The sequence below is a fragment of the Pagrus pagrus genome, assembly GCF_965226575.1.
Source record: "Pagrus pagrus genome assembly, chromosome: 16".
NCBI classification, from domain to species: domain Eukaryota; kingdom Metazoa; phylum Chordata; class Actinopteri; order Spariformes; family Sparidae; genus Pagrus; species Pagrus pagrus.
Window position 1 is genome coordinate 23,277,613 of NC_140200.1, and position 23,173 is coordinate 23,300,785.

The 23,173-nt window shown below is 41.6% G+C and overlaps 2 protein-coding genes and 1 long non-coding RNA gene across 6 annotated transcripts in view; 1 reads left to right on the forward strand and 2 right to left on the reverse strand.

Moving 5' to 3' along the window:
* Positions 1-17,845, forward strand: part of mei4 (meiosis-specific, MEI4 homolog) — a 79,972-nt gene extending 62,127 nt beyond the window's left edge. For 3 of the 4 annotated variants that reach the window (XM_084377926.1, XM_084377929.1, XM_084377928.1), the window contains one exon: positions 17,403-17,845. In XM_084377926.1, the coding sequence (XP_084234052.1) occupies positions 17,403-17,696 (294 nt within the window). In that variant the 3' untranslated portion in view covers positions 17,697-17,845. The remainder of the gene's footprint in view (positions 1-17,402) is intronic. The other variant, XM_084377927.1, reaches the window with a different exon arrangement.
* On the reverse strand, positions 7,394-9,242 carry LOC311271934. Its single transcript, XR_014624500.1, has 2 exons — positions 7,981-9,242; positions 7,394-7,451 (listed from the first exon to the last, which is right to left on the reverse strand). It is a non-coding gene; the product is annotated as an uncharacterized lncRNA (long non-coding RNA).
* On the reverse strand, positions 9,362-15,237 carry LOC311271331 (uncharacterized protein; the record flags this gene model as incomplete). Its single annotated transcript, XM_084376945.1, has 3 exons — positions 14,988-15,237; positions 9,637-14,458; positions 9,362-9,403 (listed from the first exon to the last, which is right to left on the reverse strand). Exons 2-3 carry the CDS (start codon positions 14,260-14,262, stop codon positions 9,362-9,364), a joined length of 4,668 nt encoding a protein of 1,555 aa, XP_084233071.1. The 5' UTR covers positions 14,263-14,458; positions 14,988-15,237.
* Positions 17,846-23,173: the final 5,328 nt, after the last annotated feature.

Below are 23,173 nucleotides of genomic sequence, written 5' to 3' on the forward strand. Positions count from 1 at the left end.
ACATTTAACTCTGAGTCATCCACTCATTGTTTCACATAAATTCGTTTAGACTAATGTTTATTTAGCTCACAGCTACTTCTCTGGTAAGTAATGTGATAGATGTTGAAAAAGAAATCTCAACAGAATAATTCCAAATCAAGGTCCACCTGCAGCTTTTTCTAGTGCTTTCAACTAGAGGTCGGCGCCGATGGGACCTTTTACAAACTATTGTTATCGGCTGAACTTGGTTCCAATAGTGGCTGCGCAGCCTCCAACGACAACACAGGGGGAGTACGTCACCATATTGCATGGAGGATACTCTGAGTCAATCATCATCATTTGAGGGCCACTTCTGCTGAAAATATCTGAATCCTCTTAAACTCCCTCTTAATCTAAAGTAAACACACACAAAGTAATTCTCCTCTCCATGAAATACCTTCCATGCATTACTCTGGTGAAAGGGTTAGAAAATATGGGCTAATGTTAAATCTTTGCAGTCCCGGAGTAACATTAAACATTGGAACAGCTATATTTACTGGAGCCTGACAAGTGTGGCATTCAAGTCAAATCTAGTCTCGCATAGCAGACTATACCAGACCTCTCTCATCTGACCTGTTTGCAGTTTATCTAGTCTCAAATATATAACACTATCACCTTGTTCACGATAGGGACAGGGCACTGAAGGCAGCCAGGCAGGCAGGAACAGAAACCATCTGTTAACGTTACGTTACTTAATACTGTATTTACCAATGTGGCGTTCTCTCTTCCAAATAATCCAGCCATGCAACTATCCATCTATTCATGAAATGAAATTGCTCACTTTAGGATCCTCCTTACCCCGGGAAAATGCACGAACATTAATGGTTTGTAAGAGCATTAAACCACTGGCATTAAATGTAACGAAACGAGCAACAGAAGTAATCATGGTCAGTTCAGCCACAGAACAACACTAACTGAGTTTCACTGTAACTTTATACAGAGAGGGTGGGAGAGAGAGAGGGCCCTAATGTTCAGTTCAACAGTTCTGATAAAGACCAACACCAAAGATTGTTCAATTTCAACAGTGTTTGAATTCTACAGTATTAGTGTTACTAAAAATATGTATATTTCCAGTTTATATCAAGTTCATATATTTGAGAACATAATAGTTTTATTAAAACAAAGCTAAAAATGATTTTGTTGGAACTTTTGTGGGACAAAGCAGACGCACGCGTAACGCTACTCTGGCAAACCTGTGGATAAAATGTCGACAGTGTAAAGTGTAAATTAGAAAGCGAAAGCAGTCCAACGGCAACATGTACATTTGCAATACGACCGTTTCGCGAGCTGGTTCAAAAAAGCTGCATGTAATACTACAAATTTGATACGGCACATAAAAAACAAACACTCAAAGGAATACAATAAGTTCACTCAAGCAATACAGGCAAAGGCACCGAAGCAACAAACACTCTTACTTTTACTTGGTTGTTTTTGTTAAAAAAACAAAACAAATGAAAACCAATGTTGCAATAGGATATGGAGAATAAGAAAAAGCCATATGAAAGTATTTACTTTGTTTCAACAAAATAAAAAAAACCTTGGAACAGCTTGGATGCAGGTAATTTTTTTCTTAATGCAGCTGTATTATATAGGAAAATATTAGTTAGGGCTAAGTATCGCATCGGGACTCGGTATCGGCAGATACTAAATATTGAATGACTCGGATCGGGGTAAAAAAACCTGATCGGAACATCCCTCATCATTGTAACTGGTAATAATAGTAATTATTGTATAATTCTGTGATAATTATATGGTTGCAATTGATGGAAATTTTCACGGTACAATAATCTTCTTTTTATGCAATATTTAAAATAATTTTTGGAAAATGGCAAAAAAATGTATTTGCCACAATCCAAATGGGTTGCTGAAAGCAGCAGCTGCGATCATGTTACACCTCAAAAACACAGACGACGTGTTTCTCTTCTGACGAACTGAATCTCAGGGTAGCTAATTAACACCTTCACAGGGCGCAGTTGAAGGGCGCGAGCCTCTGTGTTACAGGTGTAGCCTCCTGCAGATATTCAGACTCTCTACAGTGTCCTGTTGATAAGCCTCAAAGCCAGAACATATCATCGAGCTCACCTGGAAACTTGATTACAAGCAGCCTTCCCCTCTGCCTCAGCCTCACCTGAACCCACAAGTCCAACCTTTAGCTGAGGTCACTCTGTGGGAGAGGAGACGCTGAGGATGAAGTTCATTCCGACTTTGTGGTTTGGCCTGGAAATGAGAAGCTGTCCTTTAACTGGCATGGTGGGAGACGGTAGTTTATCAGGATTATTAAAAGGCACCAGCAAATCCTGTCACTGTCAGCCTGCGGCCCGCCGGATCCCCAAGGAGTGCTAACGAGCCAACAGACAGCTCAATCAGTCCGTCCTGCTGTTTCCATCCTCTCACTTAGTGAAGTCTGGTCAGGATACATGCAGATGGGCCCACGGTCGCTTCATTTGATGTTCTTATCTCCAAATCTTTACATCCTTTTTATTATGTTTTATTTGTCTTCTATTCTTAAGGTTCGGCTCTGTTTTTCGGCTACCAGTACTGAAATACAGGCAGACACTTTTATAGAAATACTTGGCAGGTGACTGGACGAACCATCTATCTTTCAAAGGCTAACTTCAACCAGTCAGATCAGCAGTAGCCGAGCGCTGGCACCAGCGGAGCCAGTTGTAAATTAAACTCTTACCAAAGTGAGTTGTGAGAAGAGTGGAACCGTGTTTTCTATGGAGAAAAGCCTTCAGTGTCATTCTTCGCTCTTCTCTCAGTGAACCAAACTCTCCAGGTCTCATAGAACTGATGCTATAGCAGCTACGCAAACCAGCCTTGAAGAACCACCATTGTTGTTTTCAGACAAACGGTTGTCACATAATTGTTTCTCATCTCCCTGGAAACCTGTTGGCATTAACACATGTAATGATGTATTTAGATTTAGTTTGATAGGATGCTTTGCCCATTAGATTTCCTGGTGGACTGTTAAAGAGGGATTTATCCTCAGGGGATTTAATATCGGACCCACTGTGGCGAGCACAACCGCCCACCGATGGAGACATTCCAATAAAATGTGTCACCTCTAATGTCTCTTTTCTCTGAGATCTGCTGATTTTTGTTCTGCTCCTGCTTGATGAATCTGTCAGTCTGCATTGTGTTTCTTTTTCCCTTCATGCCATGAACATTGATTTCCATGAAACAAGAATACAGTTCTACTTGACAGGAGCTCAAACATTGATTTCAGATAGCATTCGTTGGATGTACAGACAGGAATGTGAAGAAGGCTGCGTCTTCACATTGTAGGCGTACTCTGACTCCACTTTTGCCCTCAGAAGAACCTAAATTATTGTTGCAAATCTGGTAAACTAAAAGCATTTTATCTTTAATTTACATTAACTTTAATTAAGTTGTGTGATTGAATGTTTTGTAAGATGTGCAGACAGTTATTAACCATTTGGAACAATACTTAGTTTGATTGATTGAAGTCTTTGAGTAAAACACCAGCACACGTATCACATATTACAACCCAATGCAATTGCTATAAAAGCAACAGCCATGTAATGTGACATTTCTAAAGCAGTGCGTGTCCGAGGAGGCCAGCAGCTCCACTGTAGTGTCCAGATTCTTATCTTAAGCAACCGCTTCTGTCAGCTCTCCCGGTGGACGAGCAGTCGTACCGTTTGTGTATGTTCAAGGCCGACGCTCCATCACAGCTCCCTCTGGATTTTCATTCCAGTTATCGATTTTTGTTCTATCGAATCCCACCTCACAGCTACATAAATTACTCGGCTGTGTTAGTGCTTACAGATCGAAGATGGAAGTCAGAATATCTTGGGCTCCATCTTACAAGACTAACTGGCATAAACTACCTCCACCACCTGCCTGGGTGGTAAAGGATCGGGTGAATTTCAGCAAGATGGATCACATATAAAGTAAATAATCATCCCACAAAATTGAGTTTAAACTGTGGATTCTGCATTATTGCACCAGCTATAGCTTTACAAAACAAATAAACATGATTTAAAGACATAACACATGATAAGTTGTGTAGTTTGTCATGTCAGAAGGAGCCCAACTAGAGCAGTTTGATTTACAGAAGCAGAAAACTTCTTCTTTTCTTAGACTGAAATAAAAAGATTTTTTAAGAATGCTTTTTTTCTATAGCTGTGTCTGAAAGCACAAGGACTGTTGGTGGTTATGAACTCCGATGAACATGTTTGATAAGGGAATGTATCAAACATGTTTGTGTTTATTAAGGCTGCACTGAAATTGTTCTCAAACTCCAAGGTTACATTTTCAGTTTGCTTATTTTGTCTGACCAGCTGTCCAAAACTAGAAGATAAATGATGAAGAATAATATGAAATGAAGAAAAGCAGCAAATCCTCACTTTTAGGAAGGAAAGCAAGTGAATGTTTAGTATTTAGCTAGACAAAAACCAGAAGAGGGCACTGAAAACTGGGAATATCTCAGGAATTTTGGGAAGTTTGGCAAGTTTGCTTTACACTTATCAGAGCCATCATTGATATTAGGGGCAGACTGATTACCAAGCCTGGCTGATTATCAGGGCCAATATTCAGCACTTTCCTACTTATCGGTAGCTGCGATTTTTTAGTCAGATTCCCATAAAATAAACTAACTAAAAAATGTGTTACTTTGGCTCTGATACAACATCCTCTCATACAGTGTCCTGCCCACAACATTGTCTGATTGGTAAAACGTCACAGTTAATAGCCTCTAAACACTGAATAATCTGAATCTGAAAGGAACTAGTGACTAAATGTATCTAATAAATGCAGTGGAGAGGAAGTATGAAGTAGCAGAGCAGGTACTCAAGTAAAATACTTCGAAAGTATACTTAAAATCAGTACTTGAGTAAATTGTACTTGGGTTCATTCAACATTTTGACACAGATTTTCAGAATGTCGATCCCAAATATTGGTTTTCTGTCTCCTTGATTTCTAATAATCCATATCGACCCTGAAAAAGCCATATTGGTCCACCCCTAGTTGATATTAACATATTTGAGCTTTAGTGATTGTGGACAGCTGATGTCGGCTATAATGCATCATCAACATTAGCAATGTGGAAAACTTAAGCCTCTTTCACACTGCCTTTTCAAGGTGGGAATCTTGCGCCAATATTCCACCTCACTGTCTGTGTGAAAGTGACAGAGGAGGAATGTCGGGGACAGTTTGGTTCTGCCTCTGATCTGCCAGCGGAGGTAGTAGCAGCAGCAACAGAGGTGATAGACGTCTGTGTAAAAGGGTAAGCCAGTAGTGTGCCGGTCTGATGGTGTTCACAGTCTGACAACTAAACAGATCCTACACTTATCAAATAAAAGAGTAATGTCCCAAACTTCAACTCCCAAAGCAAAGTTACAGGACCAAACAACAGTAATGTGATAGCAGAACCTTGATTGCAGCGATATTGCGGAATCTCTGTGTGAAAAAGGCTATTGTTAACCTCTCCGGCTAATGTAATGCCAGCTCCACATCAGTATTGAAACTTGAACGTCTTATTGACCAAAACTCTCTTATGTTTCAACTGCAGCACTGTGGTTTGAGATAGTTTTTGGAGATAAACCAGGTGCTTAGAGCATCGCTGGTGGTTCAAAGGCAACTTCAGAAGCCATTAAGGCAACACAGGAGTGACTGTGAAAAAACTTCTCCAGAGTTAAAAAATATACGGTGGATGCATGGAAGTGGCAGGAATCAACAGCAAACAACACTCCAGAGCTCTCAGAGAAAAAAATCTTTGTTTTCTTGTGGGCAAAAAACACAGGAGTGACTGCCAATTGTGAACACACTGCTGACATTTTGTGCAAGGAGCCAGTAAAATGTTATTGATTACACTTTTGGGTCATTAATTGTTGTTTTGTCAGCAGGAGAATTCTGTCTTTAATATCTGTTTGTTGAGCTAACAGATGGAAAAACTGAACAATTGACTTGGGAGATTTAAAGAGAATTGTGTTTTTGCTCTCCAGAGCAAAGTGCTGAGTGACCCGATCCTGATGGGGTCTAAGTGGTGTGCATGTTTTTTTGTGTGCGTGTGTGTTTGTAAGGGGTTAAGGGCTGTTGTTGTCACATTCTGTCAGCTCTCTTCAAGTGTAGGCCTCGAGGAATACCTGACAGCCATCTGGCGGTTGTTTTCCTCGGTGACATCTCTCAAACACACACAGGTGCACACACAGAAACTTTCTCATGCACAAAAAAAGGCACACACACATTTAGAAAGGTACACCTGAGATCTAGCCTGGAAGGAATCCAGCAGCTTCTGTTCATTTGAATAATTAACATTTGCTTTGCAGTGTTTTGTGTATTGTATGTCTCGAACTTGACTTGAGTGTGTGCTGTGAAAACAATCACACCTTGTACCTCATATTTCTGTGCTGTTAGCTGTTGTTAAGCAGCAAGTCGTTGTATCATCAATCCATCAGCCCTGGAGGGTTACAACAGTGTTGGTTTATTTGAATAACAATTTTTTTCTTCACACTGTCTCTCCTTTGGATTACACCGATCAGAAATAACTACACAGTCATGTAGCGTAAAGGAAATCTTTGTTGTCTACATTTTTTTGCTGCAGCAAGTGGAGAAGGTATCTGTGCTGGTTGACCCTCAGGATGTGGTAGGAAGCTCTGACATATCCAGTGTTAGAGAGTTTAAAGCTGCCATTGTGGAGGCTGCTGCTCAGTTGTGATGGCAGCAAGCCAAGATCCTGTTAGTCAACACCAAAGATGAAGGAAGCTGTAAAGGTGAAGGAGGAGACCTTTTGGGTTTGGTTAGCCCAGTGGACCTGGTTGTACACAAATGGAGACAAGCCTCCACGTATGGAAAGGCAATAAAACAATTAGTCATCGATAGCAATAATAAAATAGTTCAGTACAATGCTCCATAGTTGTACGCATTAAAAGCAAACCGACTTGAAAGCACATAGCAAATAAGCCTTGGTTTATAAACAGCCTGTCATATCCCTCTATAATGGAGTGTGCTACGAGTGACAAGCAAAGGTCCAATAATTTATCAGATGTGTAGTTTGGTTGCACCATCGCCATGTGACTGATAAAAGAAGAGCATGTCGGAGGCGTTACAATGGACCACAGTTCTCACATGACTAGCTGTGGTGATAATGTCTTTTTTACAGTTTGATTGGTGGCCTACGAGCTGCAGCCCTTCTTGCAAACATCCCTTCGGCCTCTGTCCCCATCTTCTGCCGCCACCCGGCCTGTTTGCTCTGCCTACGAATCTCGCAAACTCACAAGAGTGAGAAAATAAGTGCTGACGGAGAGGAAACTGTGTATATAAAAAAAGAGCAGTTCAGCTCGGTTCAGTTCACCATTTCGATATCCGGGCTTGTAGCATCCCCGGCTAAATGATGGTCGAACTCTCAAACTGATGGTTTACACTCATTTATTCCTTGGACCGTAGTCAATATAAACACACCGTAAGAGCTATGAAAGAAGAAAATAAAATACAGTTACCTTTAATTGAAATTACTTTTAACTTCTTTTATCCCATAAACAATCATGTAAGTTGACTCTCCTTTTATCTATTTTAATAAACTCATTGTAGACTCACAGGTTTTACTCCATGAATTTAAATATATATTTTAACTGCTACGATTGATGTTACAATCATGAAGGAAAATTCACATTTTAACTGAAGGACAACCTCCCATAGAGTGCAATATAAAACAATATTTAACATGAAATTAGCATTTTTTAACCGTTCGTTTTTAACTCAAACAGTTTTTAACCTTAGCAGACCTCACATAAAACAGACAAAATACATCTTGTTGCATTAATAAAACAACCTACGAGTTAGCTTATAGCTTCATCTCATTTCCAATACAGACCGGCAGCTTGGCCGTTGCTAATAGTAGTTACCGTTAACCACAACACGTTCTATACATAAAAAATATCTACGGCAACCAAACTCAAGCCGGACATAAATATGGCATGAAAAGGTAACAAAACAAACCTTGTGCCCCTTATTAGCCAGGTGCTAGGGCGTTTCATGTAAGTTAGGCACACTTTAGCATTGAAGACACTTTTCCTATTGCCGTTAAAGTCCGAAGCACCGGATGTGTACGAGTTCTAGGCGAGACGCTTTCAAAATAAAAGCACTGAATGTAACGTCTGCTTAATATATAAAAAATAAAAGCCTGGCTTTAAAGAATGTTAATAAGTAAACATAAAAACACATAGAAATACTACACTCATATTAAAGGTCATTTACACTCCCACCAAATCATTACTGGTTTTCATCCCCTTATTAGATGTAAAGCATGAATGATTTCTAAACCATGTGACCTTTAATTTTTAGTGCTTGAGTCAAAAATGTCCATAAACTCTTCATACTGGAAATGATATAGTTGTGGAGTGAAGGGGGTGGTTAAACAGTCTCTAGGAGCAGGATCAGTTTCTGCACTGGACGTTCAACGATGGATGGCTTGCCAGAACGCTGTCCCTCCTTTCCCATCTTCTGATCTCCAACACGAATCTTCACCCTTCTCACTAGTCCATCTTTATCAGTCACTGTCTCTACAACTTTAGCCAACTTCCACTCGTTGCGAGGCTGATCTTCTGTCTTTTCCATCACAATGTCACCGACTTTGAGGTTTCTCCTTGGAGTATGCCAGCGTTGTCTGGTGGCGATGTTGTAGACATACTCTCTTCTCCACCTGCCCCAGAACTGCTCTGCCAGATACTGAACACGACGCCACCTCTTACGAGCATACATATCCTCTCTGATGAATCTGCCAGGAGGTGGTAAGGCTGCAGTGGGTTTCATGGTGAGCAGGTGATTGGGCGTTAGCGGCTCTGGACTGTCTGGATCATTTAAGTTGTCAACCGTGAGTGGACGACTGTTCACAATAGCTGCTGCCTCATGAAAGAATGTCCGTAGAGAGGCATCGTCCAGCCTGCCTGATGAGGGTGAAAGAGTAGAACGAAGAACATTCCTTACCGTTCGGATCTGTCTCTCCCATACGCCTCCAGCATGGCTTCCATGTGGAGCGTTCATGCTGAAGTCACACTGCTTCTCAGCCAAAAACGTAGTCAGACGATCAGCATCCACTTGCTTGAGAGCTTCATTCAGTTCATTTTTAGCTCCAACGAAGTTCGTTCCTTGGTCACATTTTATATCACGTACTGCTCCTCTTATTGCAATGAAACAACGTAGTCCATTTATGAAGGCATCTGTCGACATGTCGTCTAACATTTCAATGTGGATAGCTCGACAGCAAAAGCAGATGAAAAGCAGTCCATATCTCTTTTGTACCTTGCGTCCTTGTTTGGTGAAAAACGGACCGAAACAGTCCATTCCACAATAGGTGAAAGGTGGTGATGGATCCACACGCTCAGACGGCAAATCTGCCATTCGCTGCTCCTCTGTGAATCTTCTGAGTTTTCGACATGTAACACATTGATGCAGATGTGTTGCCACAGCTCTGTTGATTCCTGAAATCCAGAATCCATTTGATCTGATCTCATTAATAGTCAAGCCTTTTCCTTGATGTTGGACCTTCTCGTGACAGTGAGCAATTATTGCCTTGGAGATGGGATGACTCTTTGGTATGATCACTGGATGCTTCAGTGAGGTAGGGAGTGATGCATTTTTCAGTCTTCCTCCCACCTTGAGGAGTCCATCTTGATCAAGAAAAGCATCCATCTGAAACAGTTTACTCTGAGAGGGAAGTTGAGTTACCTTACTGAGCAACTTTAACTCTTCTGGATACGCGTGTCTCTGTAAGTCTCTTATGATGATGCAGCGTGCGTCTTCTCGTTCTTGGACAGTGCTGTGGTCTGTTGACTTATCATGTCTGACACGACGAATGAGACGAGCGACAGCCTGAGTTGCTTTTGACCACGAAGAAAACTTTGACAGGTGGTCTGAGAGACTCAGCTGTTCCTGTGTCTGTGTGTTTAGAGTCTGAATCCTCTTGACTTCAGGATCTCCAATCTGTATTTCTGTGCTAACATCTGTAGCTGTAGGTATCTCTTTCTCCCATAAGAACCGAGGTCCTTTGAACCAGCTTGATGTGAGAATCTCACTTGCGCTTGATCCCCTAGATGCGATGTCTGCGGGGTTATCAGTGGTTGAAACATATCTCCATTGCTGAGGAGAAGAGCTGAGATGTATTTTCTGTATCCGATTTGACACGAAAGTGTGAAAACGACGTGCCTCATTGTTGATGTATCCCAAGATGACTTTTGAATCAGTCCAGAAATACTCAACGACATTTGACAAACCAAGCTCCTCCTTTAAGGTGTTGCTTGTTGTGGCTGACACAACAGCGGCTGCCAGTTCTAGCCGAGGGATTGTAGTGACCTTGATTGGAGCTACTCTGGACTTTGCCATAACCAGAGCACAATGAACACTTCCATCTTCGTTCACTTGTCTCAAATATGTACACTGTCCATAACCACATGTACTTGCGTCGGAGAAATGGTGTAGCTCCTTTCTCACCACTCGTCCGAAACCAGGAGGCACATAGCAGCGTGGTATGGTGATTTTCTCCAAATTTGCAAGATCATTCTTCCAGCGTTCCCACACTGGTTGCAGTTCGCTGGGAAGGGGATCATCCCAGCCTGTTCCGTGCCTGCACATTTCCTGAAGCACCCTTTTTCCAGTGAGCAGGAAAGGGGCAACAAACCCCAGGGGGTCAAAAAGAGATGCAACCGTAGACAGGATACCACGTCGTGTTGCTGGCTGGTCCTTCAGGCAAACACAAAATCTGAAGGTGTCTGATTCAATGTGCCAGTGGATTCCCAAGGCTCTCTCTAATGTCACATCCTTGAAGACCAGATCCAGAGCTTTCACTTCAGCAGCACGCTCAGATGGGCATATATTCTCCAGCACAGATTTGTCACTACACATAAACTTGTGCAGTCTCAGTCCACCTGTAGCACAGAGCTTCTGCGCTTCCTGTGCAAGCTGAATAGCATCATTCACATTTTCTATACTAGTGACACCGTCGTCGACATAAAAGTCTTTCATGATGAACTGTGAGCCGAGGGGAAACTCACTTTCATTGTCCGTTGCAAGCTGCTTCAGTCCGTAGTTAGCGCATCCTGGCGATGACGCTGCACCGAAGAGATGCACTTTCATTCTGAACTCCTGTGGCTCTGCATTAAAGTTGCCGTCTTTCCACCAGAGGAAACGTAGATAGTCTCTGTCAGCTTCATACACGTAGAACTGGTGAAACATCTTTTCAATGTCACACATCAATGCAACATGGTGCTGTCTGAATCTGAGAAGCACGCCGTTCAGATTGTTCAGCAGATCTGGGCCTGACAGGAGATGATCATTGAGGCTAGTTCCCCTGTACTTAGCCGAGCAATCAAAAACCACACGCAGTTTGTCAGGTTTTTTCGAGTGATACACTCCGTGGTGAGGAATGTACCATTTCTCTCCTTCCTTCCCTTGATCCTGAATTTCTTCTGCCTCACCCTTTTTAATGATTTCATTCATAAACTTCACATAATGTTCTTTGTACTTGTCATCCTTCACCAGCTTTCTTTTAAGGTGACTGAGCCGTACCATTGCCAGTTGTTTGTTGTCAGGGAGATAGGGTCTCTCTTTAAAGGGGAGTGGCATCTCGTAATGTCCATGAATGTTCCTCTTGATCCCTTCCTTTAACACATCCAGGAAGCGGATGTCATCCTGAGACACAGTCTTTCCGTCCTTTATAGCATCTTTAAAGTCAGACTCGAGAACCCTGAGTGCCTCTGCTGGGGTCACTGGAGGAAGTTCTCTGACTGAAACTCTGTGGCACATGTTGGTGATGCCTGGTGAGTTGTGGTGAGGTGAACAGCCTACAACACTCCACCCCAAATCCGTCTGAACTGCATATGGTTCGCTATCTCCTCCAAGGATTACCTGCCGTGGTGCCAGTGCCCTTGAGCAATTGTAGCCGATCAGCAGACCGACTTCACATTCCAGCTGTGGTGGGATTTCATCTGCTATTTTGATGAGATGATTCCAGTGCCGTGCCGTGTCACAGGTAGGGATGTGTGTTCGATTCACTGGTATACAGTCCTTGGTGTAAGCAGGGGGAAGATCAATGTGGATTGCAGAGCAGTAACCTCTCACTCTCAAACCTGACACTCTTTGACTGTGCATTAATGCATCCTTTCCTGTCATGGTCGTTAGTTTCAGTCTTACAGGATGTGTTTCAGTCTGTAAACTATTGCTGACTTCTTGGTCAATGAAGACTGTATCGCTTTGGGTATCAAGCAGTGCATAAACAAGTCTTTCTGTACCTGGATTGCTGACAGAAGAAACCCACACTGGCACTATCATTGAAGTGTTGGTAGATGGCTCCTTAGTTGTCACACTGAGGGCCAATGTGGTTGCTGTTTCCTCTGTGGTACTTTGATTTGAGACTGACGTGGGCTTGGCTTTGGTGTAGGTGTCATCATGGAGAAGCGTAGGATGTCTTGCTTTACATTTGTCGCATGAATGTCTATTGCGGCAGTCCTTGGCATTATGGCCTGTCCTCAGGCAGCCATAACAAAGTTTCTTTTCTTTCACATATTTCCGTCGTTCCTCCAGAGCTTTGCCTTTAAACTCAGGACAGCGATGAAGTTGATGTTTACTGTCTTGACAAAACACACATGGTGGCTTTAAACCTGTTTTTAACTGTCCTTGTGTTTCAGTCTCTGTAACTGTCTGTGTATGATAAACACTGGATTTACATTTCTTTTCTTTCAGATGACGTGAGGAGTTAGCCTCTGATAAGTGGAGGGCGTGGAATGAAGTAATAGGATTACATGCAATTTCTGCCTCCGTTACAATGAAGAAGACAAACTCCTGGAAGCTGGGAAACTCTTGATCATCTCTCATGACTTGAGTGACTTTGCGGTTCCATTGTGATGCTGCCCAATCAGGTAGCTTTTGAGCCAATTTCTGGTTTTCTTCACAATCGTTCAAAATGTTCAGACCTTTAACATAAGGCATGGCTTCCAGACATGAGTGTAAGAAATCAGCAAATGCTCTGAGTCCCTCAGCATCTCTTGGATGGACCTTTGGCCAGTTTGCTAGTTTTTCCCTGAATGCTTTTTGTATAACAAACGGCTGACCATACCTGTGGTTGAGACGGTTCCATCCATCTCTATAGGCTTCATCATCATTTCTATAAAATATGCCATCAAGTGTCTTTCGAGCTGGACCTGCTACATATTTTTTCAAATAATGCAATTTGTCAGCTGAAGCAATGTTCCTTTTGTCTATGAGGGATGTGAAGGAAGCCTTCCACTCAATAAACTGGATAGGGTCACCAGTAAATACAGATGGCTCTGGCATTGGGAGCCTGTTCAGAGCTATGCTATCTTGGACTGCTTGAGCCAGATAACCCACATCTGTCCTTGCAGGTGATGCTGTCGCTGTGATATCAGTGGGCTGCTGGATGAGAGCTGAAGTAGGAGGATACACATACTGTTGTTCTCTTGAGGTATGATCAACAGAGTGAACACTTGCTTCCTGCATAACTTCCTGATCATAAGTTGTGAACCTAGCTCGTGCAGCTTTAATGTCCTTCTCTGCCTTTAATCTTTCCAACTCACGTTTTTGAGCCTCAAGTTCTTTCCTTTGTTGTTCCTCTAGAAGTTGAATCTTTTCTTTTTGTTTCTCCTCTTTTAGTAACACTTCATATTCTGCTTCCTTTGCTGCTAATTCTGCTGCAGCATCTGCTCTTTTTGCTGCTATGACAGAGTGCTGACTGGAACCTTTACTTGAGTGTTGACTTGGAGGTGAAGCTGTGGATCCGTAGATGGAGTGAGCATAGTCTCTGTTAAGAAGCTCATGAAGACGTTGCTTTACTGCAACACTATCAAATTCTCCATCTATGCCTGATATCCTTTCAAGAGCAATTTTAACAATGTCCCTTGTAACTGCCTCACAGGCATCAATACGACGTCTTGTCTCATTAGATGGAGTGAGGTGAGCTCTGATTTCTATGTACAGGTTTATAACACAGTTTTTTCCTTCTTCTAGTGTGTCTATAAGAGTTGCAATGTCATTTTCAGGAATGTCTAACTTTAACTGTTCTCTAGCCTTACGTGCCTGGATCTTCCATTGTTCATAAATGTGAGTCAACCTTTTCTCCTTTTTGTGAGCCTCCTCCTTATGAAATGCAAGCATCTTTTCCGTAGGATTCCTTAGGCGACCAGAGCGTCGGAGATCCTCCTCTTCAGTATCCTTATCCTTCATCTGTTCAGAGTCTCTGTCGTCTGGAGGCGTCTTTACTGATGCTTCCATGTTGTGAGCAGGTACCACAATCCTTGACCATTACATCAGGTCCCTCTGCAGTTGTTCTTGTTCAGCGGCGTGATGCGACGGATGAGGTGAAGCTCTTACTGTAGCATCCCCGGCTAAATGATGGTCGAACTCTCAAACTGATGGTTTACACTCATTTATTCCTTGGACCGTAGTCAATATAAACACACCGTAAGAGCTATGAAAGAAGAAAATAAAATACAGTTACCTTTAATTGAAATTACTTTTAACTTCTTTTATCCCATAAACAATCATGTAAGTTGACTCTCCTTTTATCTATTTTAATAAACTCATTGTAGACTCACAGGTTTTACTCCATGAATTTAAATATATATTTTAACTGCTACGATTGATGTTACAATCATGAAGGAAAATTCACATTTTAACTGAAGGACAACCTCCCATAGAGTGCAATATAAAACAATATTTAACATGAAATTAGCATTTTTTAACCGTTCGTTTTTAACTCAAACAGTTTTTAACCTTAGCAGACCTCACATAAAACAGACAAAATACATCTTGTTGCATTAATAAAACAACCTACGAGTTAGCTTATAGCTTCATCTCATTTCCAATACAGACCGGCAGCTTGGCCGTTGCTAATAGTAGTTACCGTTAACCACAACACGTTCTATACATAAAAAATATCTACGGCAACCAAACTCAAGCCGGACATAAATATGGCATGAAAAGGTAACAAAACAAACCTTGTGCCCCTTATTAGCCAGGTGCTAGGGCGTTTCATGTAAGTTAGGCACACTTTAGCATTGAAGACACTTTTCCTATTGCCGTTAAAGTCCGAAGCACCGGATGTGTACGAGTTCTAGGCGAGACGCTTTCAAAATAAAAGCACTGAATGTAACGTCTGCTTAATATATAAAAAATAAAAGCCTGGCTTTAAAGAATGTTAATAAGTAAACATAAAAACACATAGAAATACTACACTCATATTAAAGGTCATTTACAGGGCTCAATAAATCATGCTTCATTCTGTATCAACTAGGGCATTAACAGAAAAGCCGATTTGTCGACGTGTCGATGTCAGTGGCGCAAGTCGACGGCCCCTGAGAGTGGTCGAAAAGTCGTGTTTTGTTTTTTGGTTTTTTTGGGGGGCAGTGAACAGTGACAACAAATTTGTCTTCAAAATAAGAGCTTTACATTGCATCCCATTGGATTTTAGAACTGGGTTCTTAGCGGGGGGCTTTTAATTTGAAAGTAGCGACCGTTCGTAGCTTGCCGCTACACTGTTTGGTTGTGTCCGCCATCTGTCAGCTACAGAGACCGAGGAGACACTAGCATCTCCCGGATCTCAGCGGCTTTCCAGTTGCTCATCTTGACGTCCGCGGATGAAGTGATGGACTGATTGCTGTGATCAGCTGTTTCCTGGTTTTAAAACTCTCCGGCTGTGGGCCAGACACACATCCCATGTATGGAGGTGTTCCTCCGCTGTGTCAATGTGATGACGTCATCAAACGACGTGTCGACTCGACTTCGACTTTATTGACGGATAAGTCGACTTGAAAAAATCTGAAGTCACTAATGCCCTAGTATCAACAGTGACTTCTTTTAATGGTGCAATATGTAAGAATTGGCCACCTTACAAGTTCAAATCAATTGGGGGCAGCATATCACCAGAGTAACAGCTAACTGCTGCTAACTGTAGCTGCCAATAGGTGGTTAGCTCAGTTAGCCATATAGCTATCGGTCCGGACTGGGAGCTCGGAGCAGTGGGGGAGTGTTGGTGTTTACCTCTATTGATAGCTGGTTAGCATGTTTTCTTCAGTAGATATCGCTGCAAAAAATCCATAGAAAGCTAGTTTCAAATGTTTTTAGCAAAAAAAATCTTACATGTTTCACTTAATTAAGTCCAGGTTTCTTGATTTTGTTGGCCCTTGGTCTTCTCCTACGCACCTGTCGATCCACAGGGGTGCAAAAACAGTACACTTTAAAAAGTTGTAAGAGACTTCTGGAGGTTTGAGAGTATGCATCTGTACAAGCTTTACATGACTTGCATAACAATTTAAATTCCTTTTGTAGTTCAACAATGATCCATGTCAGGGTTTCCCCCAGTGTATTATAAGCCTGGCGGGCCGCCAGGTCTTACTTGCCCCCCTACCAGGCTAAGCATCGTTTATTTATTTTCTTGAAATCAGTTTTTGCGCTCCATCAACATGTGATCAGGTGTCTTTTTCATTACCTGACAACGTTACAACTTCGTCGCGCATAACGGGACATGTCACGGACATCATGCTCATCAGACCGCTGCTTCACCAGCTGACCGACCTTGTAGCCGTTATGGAGCCGAGCCGCGGCTCTAGAGGCTCAGCCAGCTGCTGCAGCGGCTAGTAGCTGTTAGCTGTTAGCACGTCGTCCCCTGCAGCGTCAGAGCTCCGGACTGTTCTGACTTCTGTGAGCCGAGCTGCTTTCACCAGATGTGAAAATGACCCAGCGTTTCATTTTCACATCTGGTGAAAGCTGCTCGCACACGTTTGTTTTCTCTGGTCCAAACAGTAGATTACAGAGTATCTTTGGTAGATCCGTGATTGTCACGTTTCCATGACGACTGACCGGAAACAGACCCGTGGTCATGTTCACGTGACTCCAGATTGTAAAAATCTCTGAGGAAAAAAGTAAAAATCTCGAGACACCAGGCAGTTGTTTTTTAGTTTTTAGTGCAAACAGTTGATATTATTTATCTAAATTATATTTTTATTATTTATTTATTTTTGTGGTTGGTTGAACAGCATTTCAAGAGTGCAATCTGTAAGACCTGGTGTTACATAAATGTCTTATAATAACACATGATAATGATAATATTTTCAAATTTCCAGTCAACTTTTAACGTTGATCTTAAAGCCTTATGGAATCACTCCTTCTAAATTCTACTACTCCATGAATGAATCTGTTACCTATAGGGCCCTGCCATCAGTCAATGGTCAGGGTCAGGCCCCTGACACAAAAAAACATGCTTGGGCACCGGTAGGCCGCTGGTGGGCCACCCTACCACCGGGCTTAGCAAGTTTTCTGGGGGAAACCCTGCATGTCATATACAGTCAGTGGGGTTGGATTTGGTTATCAATGGATCATGCAGCTCTGATGTTGATGTTTCCTTCTCGGGGCAGGACAGCTCAGGGCTCGACAAGTTTCCCGTGGACCAGTATCAAAACTCGTGCCACCTGTTCTGGATCCTGGAGACGCTCCTGGAGAAGTCAAAGGTACCGTGCAGGGTGGAGGTGGGGTCGGAGGAGACGGGCTTCCTGAGCCACTTGGAACACCGTGTCTTCCTACTGTCAGAGGAGTTTCCCTTGTTTTCCATGTACATGTGGAGGATAGGAGGTCTCCTCACCTCCTCGGACAGAAAAGATCCTCCAGGTGCAAGAGACGAGCAGACTAACACTTTTTACCAGCATCTGTAGAAGCCTGCACTGTGGCAGGGCGCTAAAAAGGAATAGAAAGACTCCCTCAAAAACCCCAAAACCGACAATAAATGTATCTTTTAGCAAGTATTGTGTATCTGTCACGGCCTGATATATCTTCCATTTTGTCCAAAAACTATTCAACCACATCAGTGAGTCACACTGTTGTTCTTTTTATCACTATGAACACACATTATTTATATATTTATTTTGCAACAAATACTCACTAGATCACCAAATGTGGATTTATCTGCCGCTGAAAATAGTCCCCAACAAATTCACCATTTCCTCCTGTTTGAGTAAAGATATTGAGCCTTTTTTTTAAAATGAAACTTTATATTCATGAGCCATTTTTTAAGGTGGGAAGTAAAACAGACATTTTGACATGAAGTCTTGGCAATGAAATCATCTGAAAACCTCTTATTACATTAAATGAAAAACAATGTAAAACCTTGAAAGTCATTGAAAACTCCTTGCACGGTAGTTCATTTCAGTGCAGTCACACACACACACACACCGTCCTGCTGCCACAAATACTCACTCAAATTAATCCTCCATTGAAAATAGTCCCGGACAAATGCGCCATTTCTTTCTCTTTGCATAGCATATGGTTAAAAACTAAACAGCTGTTTTATGAAATTATAGAGACTTTTTTTTAAATGCACCTATATATTTTGAGCCACAAATAAAGATTACCCTCCTTGTCCTTAAAGAACTAAAGGTAGTAACATAATAAAACTTGATGGGATTCTGTCAAACTGTGGAGCCCAAGGCTTTCTGCCCTTTTAAGTGTTTATTTTTGCTGTTGAAGAGGTTGTCAGTAAAAATAACACAAAACACATTTAATGATGTTTTTAATCTTTTACAGCCTGAGTGGATTTTATGTTTGCGGTAGCTGCCATCAGGAGGGAAAAATTATCAGTTAAAACTGTGGAAAATGTTTCTTCTTCAGGCTGTTTTGTTTTAATATACTCATTCTGTTAAGTGTTATGAAATGCATAACTGCAAAACTGAGTGGGAAAAATAGATTCAGATGTTTTTTATTTTTGTTTAAGTGTTCATTGCAACATCAACGGTGTCTATAATTGAGTAATTACACACTTTTATTGTTGAAATGTTTCACAACTGACAAAAAATGGCCACATTTTGATTCTTTAAAGGGAACAAAATGACTGTAAATTGTTGTTAAGTACTAATGGTTTGGATTCCTCCTTGATATTCTGTCAGTGGTTTCTTTTAGCTTTATTCTTCACACTGGATATTAGAGGCTCTGGTGTTGAATAAATGGAAGATGTCTGTTCTGTGTTTCCTGCAGGGGTCCAGTGCAGGTCTTAAAATACTACAGAAGTGTTACAAAAAGGATCTGGATCAATTTCAGCTTGCTAACAGTTGGGGGGAAAGTGTTAAAACTTGAGAGAATAATGTGTTGAAATAGTTTTGATTCCTGAGTCAGTTGAAACACAGTCTGCATCATTTTCTGCCAATTGTTATTTTAGGACACAGTAAAGAGAAACCTTCATCTTGATATTATAATTTGTTATAAATACGCAAACAAAAACAATCAAACTCTATTTGTATAGCACTTCATACAGCAACGAAACTTAGGAACAGATGAACTGAGGAAGCTCAATCTTGAGTCAAACAAATAGATAAAACGTAATTATCAATAAAATCCAGGGATTAAACTCTGTCGTTAATGAATACTTACAAACACACACAAAAAAATATTATTATTAAAATACATACAGTCCAGTAGGGTCAAAAAGTCAGAGCACCTTCATCCAGCACCCACCCAACTCCACCCTCTCCACCACAAACGATGACCACAATAAACCCACATGAATCACAGGATATCCCAGCACCCGGTACAACCCCACTCTACTCCAACAACAGCATGCAAAACCCAACGACCCATACTAACCCAACACGACCCGCAGCGCCTCGAGGAGATTCCTATGATGCCACAGAAAGCCCGGCCCTCCCAGTCCTCAAGCACCCTTGCAAATGCCCAGACAACTGCGGAAACAGGAAGCCTAATAAATAAAAACAACAGTAAAGCAATTACAGTAGAAAACAATACTATAACACATCATTACCAACTCTCTAAAGACTGAAAAAGGCACAGCTACAGCTGAAACTGAGGTTATTACGCTTACACAACATATTTGTTGCCAAAAGTAATAGTAAACTATTAGAACATACTGTTCTGATCACAGAATTTACTGTTTACTAGATAAGTTTTTGAAAATGTTTAAACTAACAAAGTATAATTCACATAAGCAGTAGTCTAATTTTATCATCATCATGAGAATAAAGCTGCACATGCTTCTTTAAGTGTAAGTCTTGGTTAGAAAACACAAGATTGGAAGTATTTGCCTTGAATGCATCCCTTAGAAAAACAGTGACTGGGCTTGATTTTTTCACGTTCATCTCTCCACCCCATCATCACTGTCAGGTTCTGGCAAAATCGGGAATAATAGTCAATGCGACAATTGTGCCCTAGCTGCGTTGGGAGAGCAAGCTGTGGGAAAGACACCTTCAATACAGGCTGATGTCTGTTCTCTCAGTGCTTCTGTCTTCCTCGGTCCCTTCTGTGGTGTACTGTCTGTCTTCAAAGCTGTCTTTAGTCCTCCAACTGTTGCTGTTTCTCAAACTGCGACCTTCTCCAGATTTGCTGGAACATTAAAAAGTACAATGTGATTATACAACCTGCTCATCATGAAAATGTCGAAAAATCTCACAATGTTGAAGAAAGTGAGAAAGAATTCCTGCAAACTATGGTTTGCAGAAACATTACCTGCTAACATTATATCCTGAAGACTGGGCTGATGAAACTCCCTGCTGCTCATCAAGCTTACAGCTGTGAGCTTCCCATAGTAATTAAAGTTGAACCAGATGAGCCAATAAATATTTTTATCAACTTTCCTCTCTGGGTTTTGGCATTAGAAGACACTGTTTAGAGAAATCAGAGGAAGTAAATCAATGAGGGGACATTAAAGGATTTGAAAAGTGAGGTGGACTCTTCCCACCATCCCCGGTGGAAACTATGCCTTGGTTTGTACAAACACGGACACTACAGCAGCCCTCTGCTAATGGACTCTCTGTCTCTATCTGTTCCCTGATGCTCTGAGCTTGTTAGCCTTTCATCGTTCCCTGGTCTCATCAAGAAACCGAGTGCCTCCATTTGCAGTGATGTTCAATTCCCTGCTGCTTATTCGGTGCCTGCAATAATGGCCCAGGCATGAGCGCGGCTAAATAAGTTTCCTGGTACGTCACGAATTACCAAAGGCTCACGGGCCCCGGCTGCGCTGATAGCCATCACTCCTATTGTGTCTGCTTTGGGTTTCTGCCCGTCTCTGTCTGTGATCTCCTCATCTTTCATATCCTGTTGAGAGCAAAGCAGGGATAGGCCGCGCTTTAAAAAATAAAATGGACTGCTCCTACGTGCACTGATGGTTAATGTGCCTCTGCGGTGAAGTGAATCCGTCTCATCATGCGGGGGGATTGACAGGAGCAGACATGGCGGAGTGTCATCAGCCGAGAATCCCAGCGAGAGTCTCGGTATACAGCATGTGAAGAAGCTGTTTCATCAGTAGAGGAGATTTATAAAAAACTGCCTGGAGATACAATAATAACAAGAGACGACCTAGTACTGAAAGGCATCTTAATATTTTCCTTACTGCCAACAAAACCCATGAAAACACCAAAATCAACAATCTATCTGACTAACAGGTATTGTCTATGCATCCAAAGCTCATTATCCCTCACTAGCCCTTTTAACATAATGTATAATATTGCCACAACAAAGGTTCGCCTCTACGCTGCCTTTGTTTGTTCACACTGAACCAAGCAGCGCCAGCATAACGCTGCTCCAGCTCATTTCATACAAGCATGCCGGCGTTGGAACCAAAAGAGGCGTGACGGTACACATCATAACGTTTATTTTAGCATGCGTTTCCACCTGTGAATCTAAAAATGTATCCGCCGACTGTTTCTAATCATATGGATGCTGTTATTAAGTGTTGCAATTGAGATCCTGACCCACCATGCAACGTGGAAAGTGACAAAGAGAAGTTTTGCTCTAAATGACATCACATAATCACCATCAGTAAATAGTGGACCATCTCTGGCTCTCACTCCTGGAGAGGGAAGCTGTTTTCCTGTTGGAGGGGGGTTTCACTGAAAACTCGACCGGGAGGGCCGACCGTCGCTGTGACTTTTCCTCATTAAATTTGCTGATTTTTTTTTTTTTCAACAACAGCACAATAGTGGAAGATGAGAAAGACATGTGAGTTAAAGTTGTTTGCTAGAAATCATTGCACATAACCACTGCCAGTAAACAACAGGAGTTCTGGCTCTTGCTGCTGGGGACAGATGCTGTTTTTTGGGACAGAAATGTGACAAAGAGTTGGTAAGACAGACAGGATTACAGCAAGTTTTCTAATTATAAATTCAGTATTTTTATTTTTTTAAAACTGATGTGATATTGTTGTTACAGAAAAAGTACTGAAAAAAAGGTACCACTGAGTACCAGTATTAGTGTCACCTAAACACAGAAAACCTATATTACCATTACCATAACAAAATTATCAGTCAAAAATAGCTGATTGACTCATTTCCCTTTCCCAGTCGACAAGTTTGATTTTCTGTTTTTTTCAGGTGTGTCACATTTGTAGTACAAAAGGGCTGGAGGGCATACAACAGTAGAAAGCGGCAAGGAGGCGAGTGAAAATGTTGTGGCATTTATTTTTTTAAATAACTTTTACTTCAGTTTCACGGACTCAACAGTGTCCGGGTGCTGCTTGAACAGAGATGCATTGAAAAATAAATATGAGCCATCTTCCAGAAATTCAACGCGCATTTTAATATGGGGTCTTATGTAGATCGACTCGCTCTTGGGGCCAACCTCAAGTGGCTATTCGAGGAACTGCAGCTTTTGACACTTCCGCATTGGCTTCATCTTTCCTCCCCAACAGGGACGTTGCCATTTTGGCATAACTTGACTATACTTAGTGTTTTGTCGTACAGGCAACATCTGGCTATATAACAATTAAAAACAAAACTTTGGGAAAAAAATACTCTACAATGTGTAATTGTATTTTGTAGTAGGTAGTTTTAGAAGAGAGAATTGAGTGTTCAGTAGTGCATTGTACTGCTCGACCGTGAAATACTGTAGCCATAATAAACAGCATGAAAATCTTGAACTAAAGCGAGAGAACATAAATCAGTGAGGCTGTGAAGTGGCTTAGGGTGCAAAGCCTGCAGAAACCGTGAGCAGATTGTGTAAATAATGCTTCACTAAGGCTTATCCACACTCTCCCATCAGGAGCAGATGATTTATGAGCCTTCTGACTCCTTAAATCTGCACAACCTTGATTGATATGAAAATTAATTTTCCATATGTTCAGTCACCGCTGTTATAGATCAAATAATGCTTGATGTCTGGTTCTGAACGAAGTCCAGTGTTGTTAAGGTCG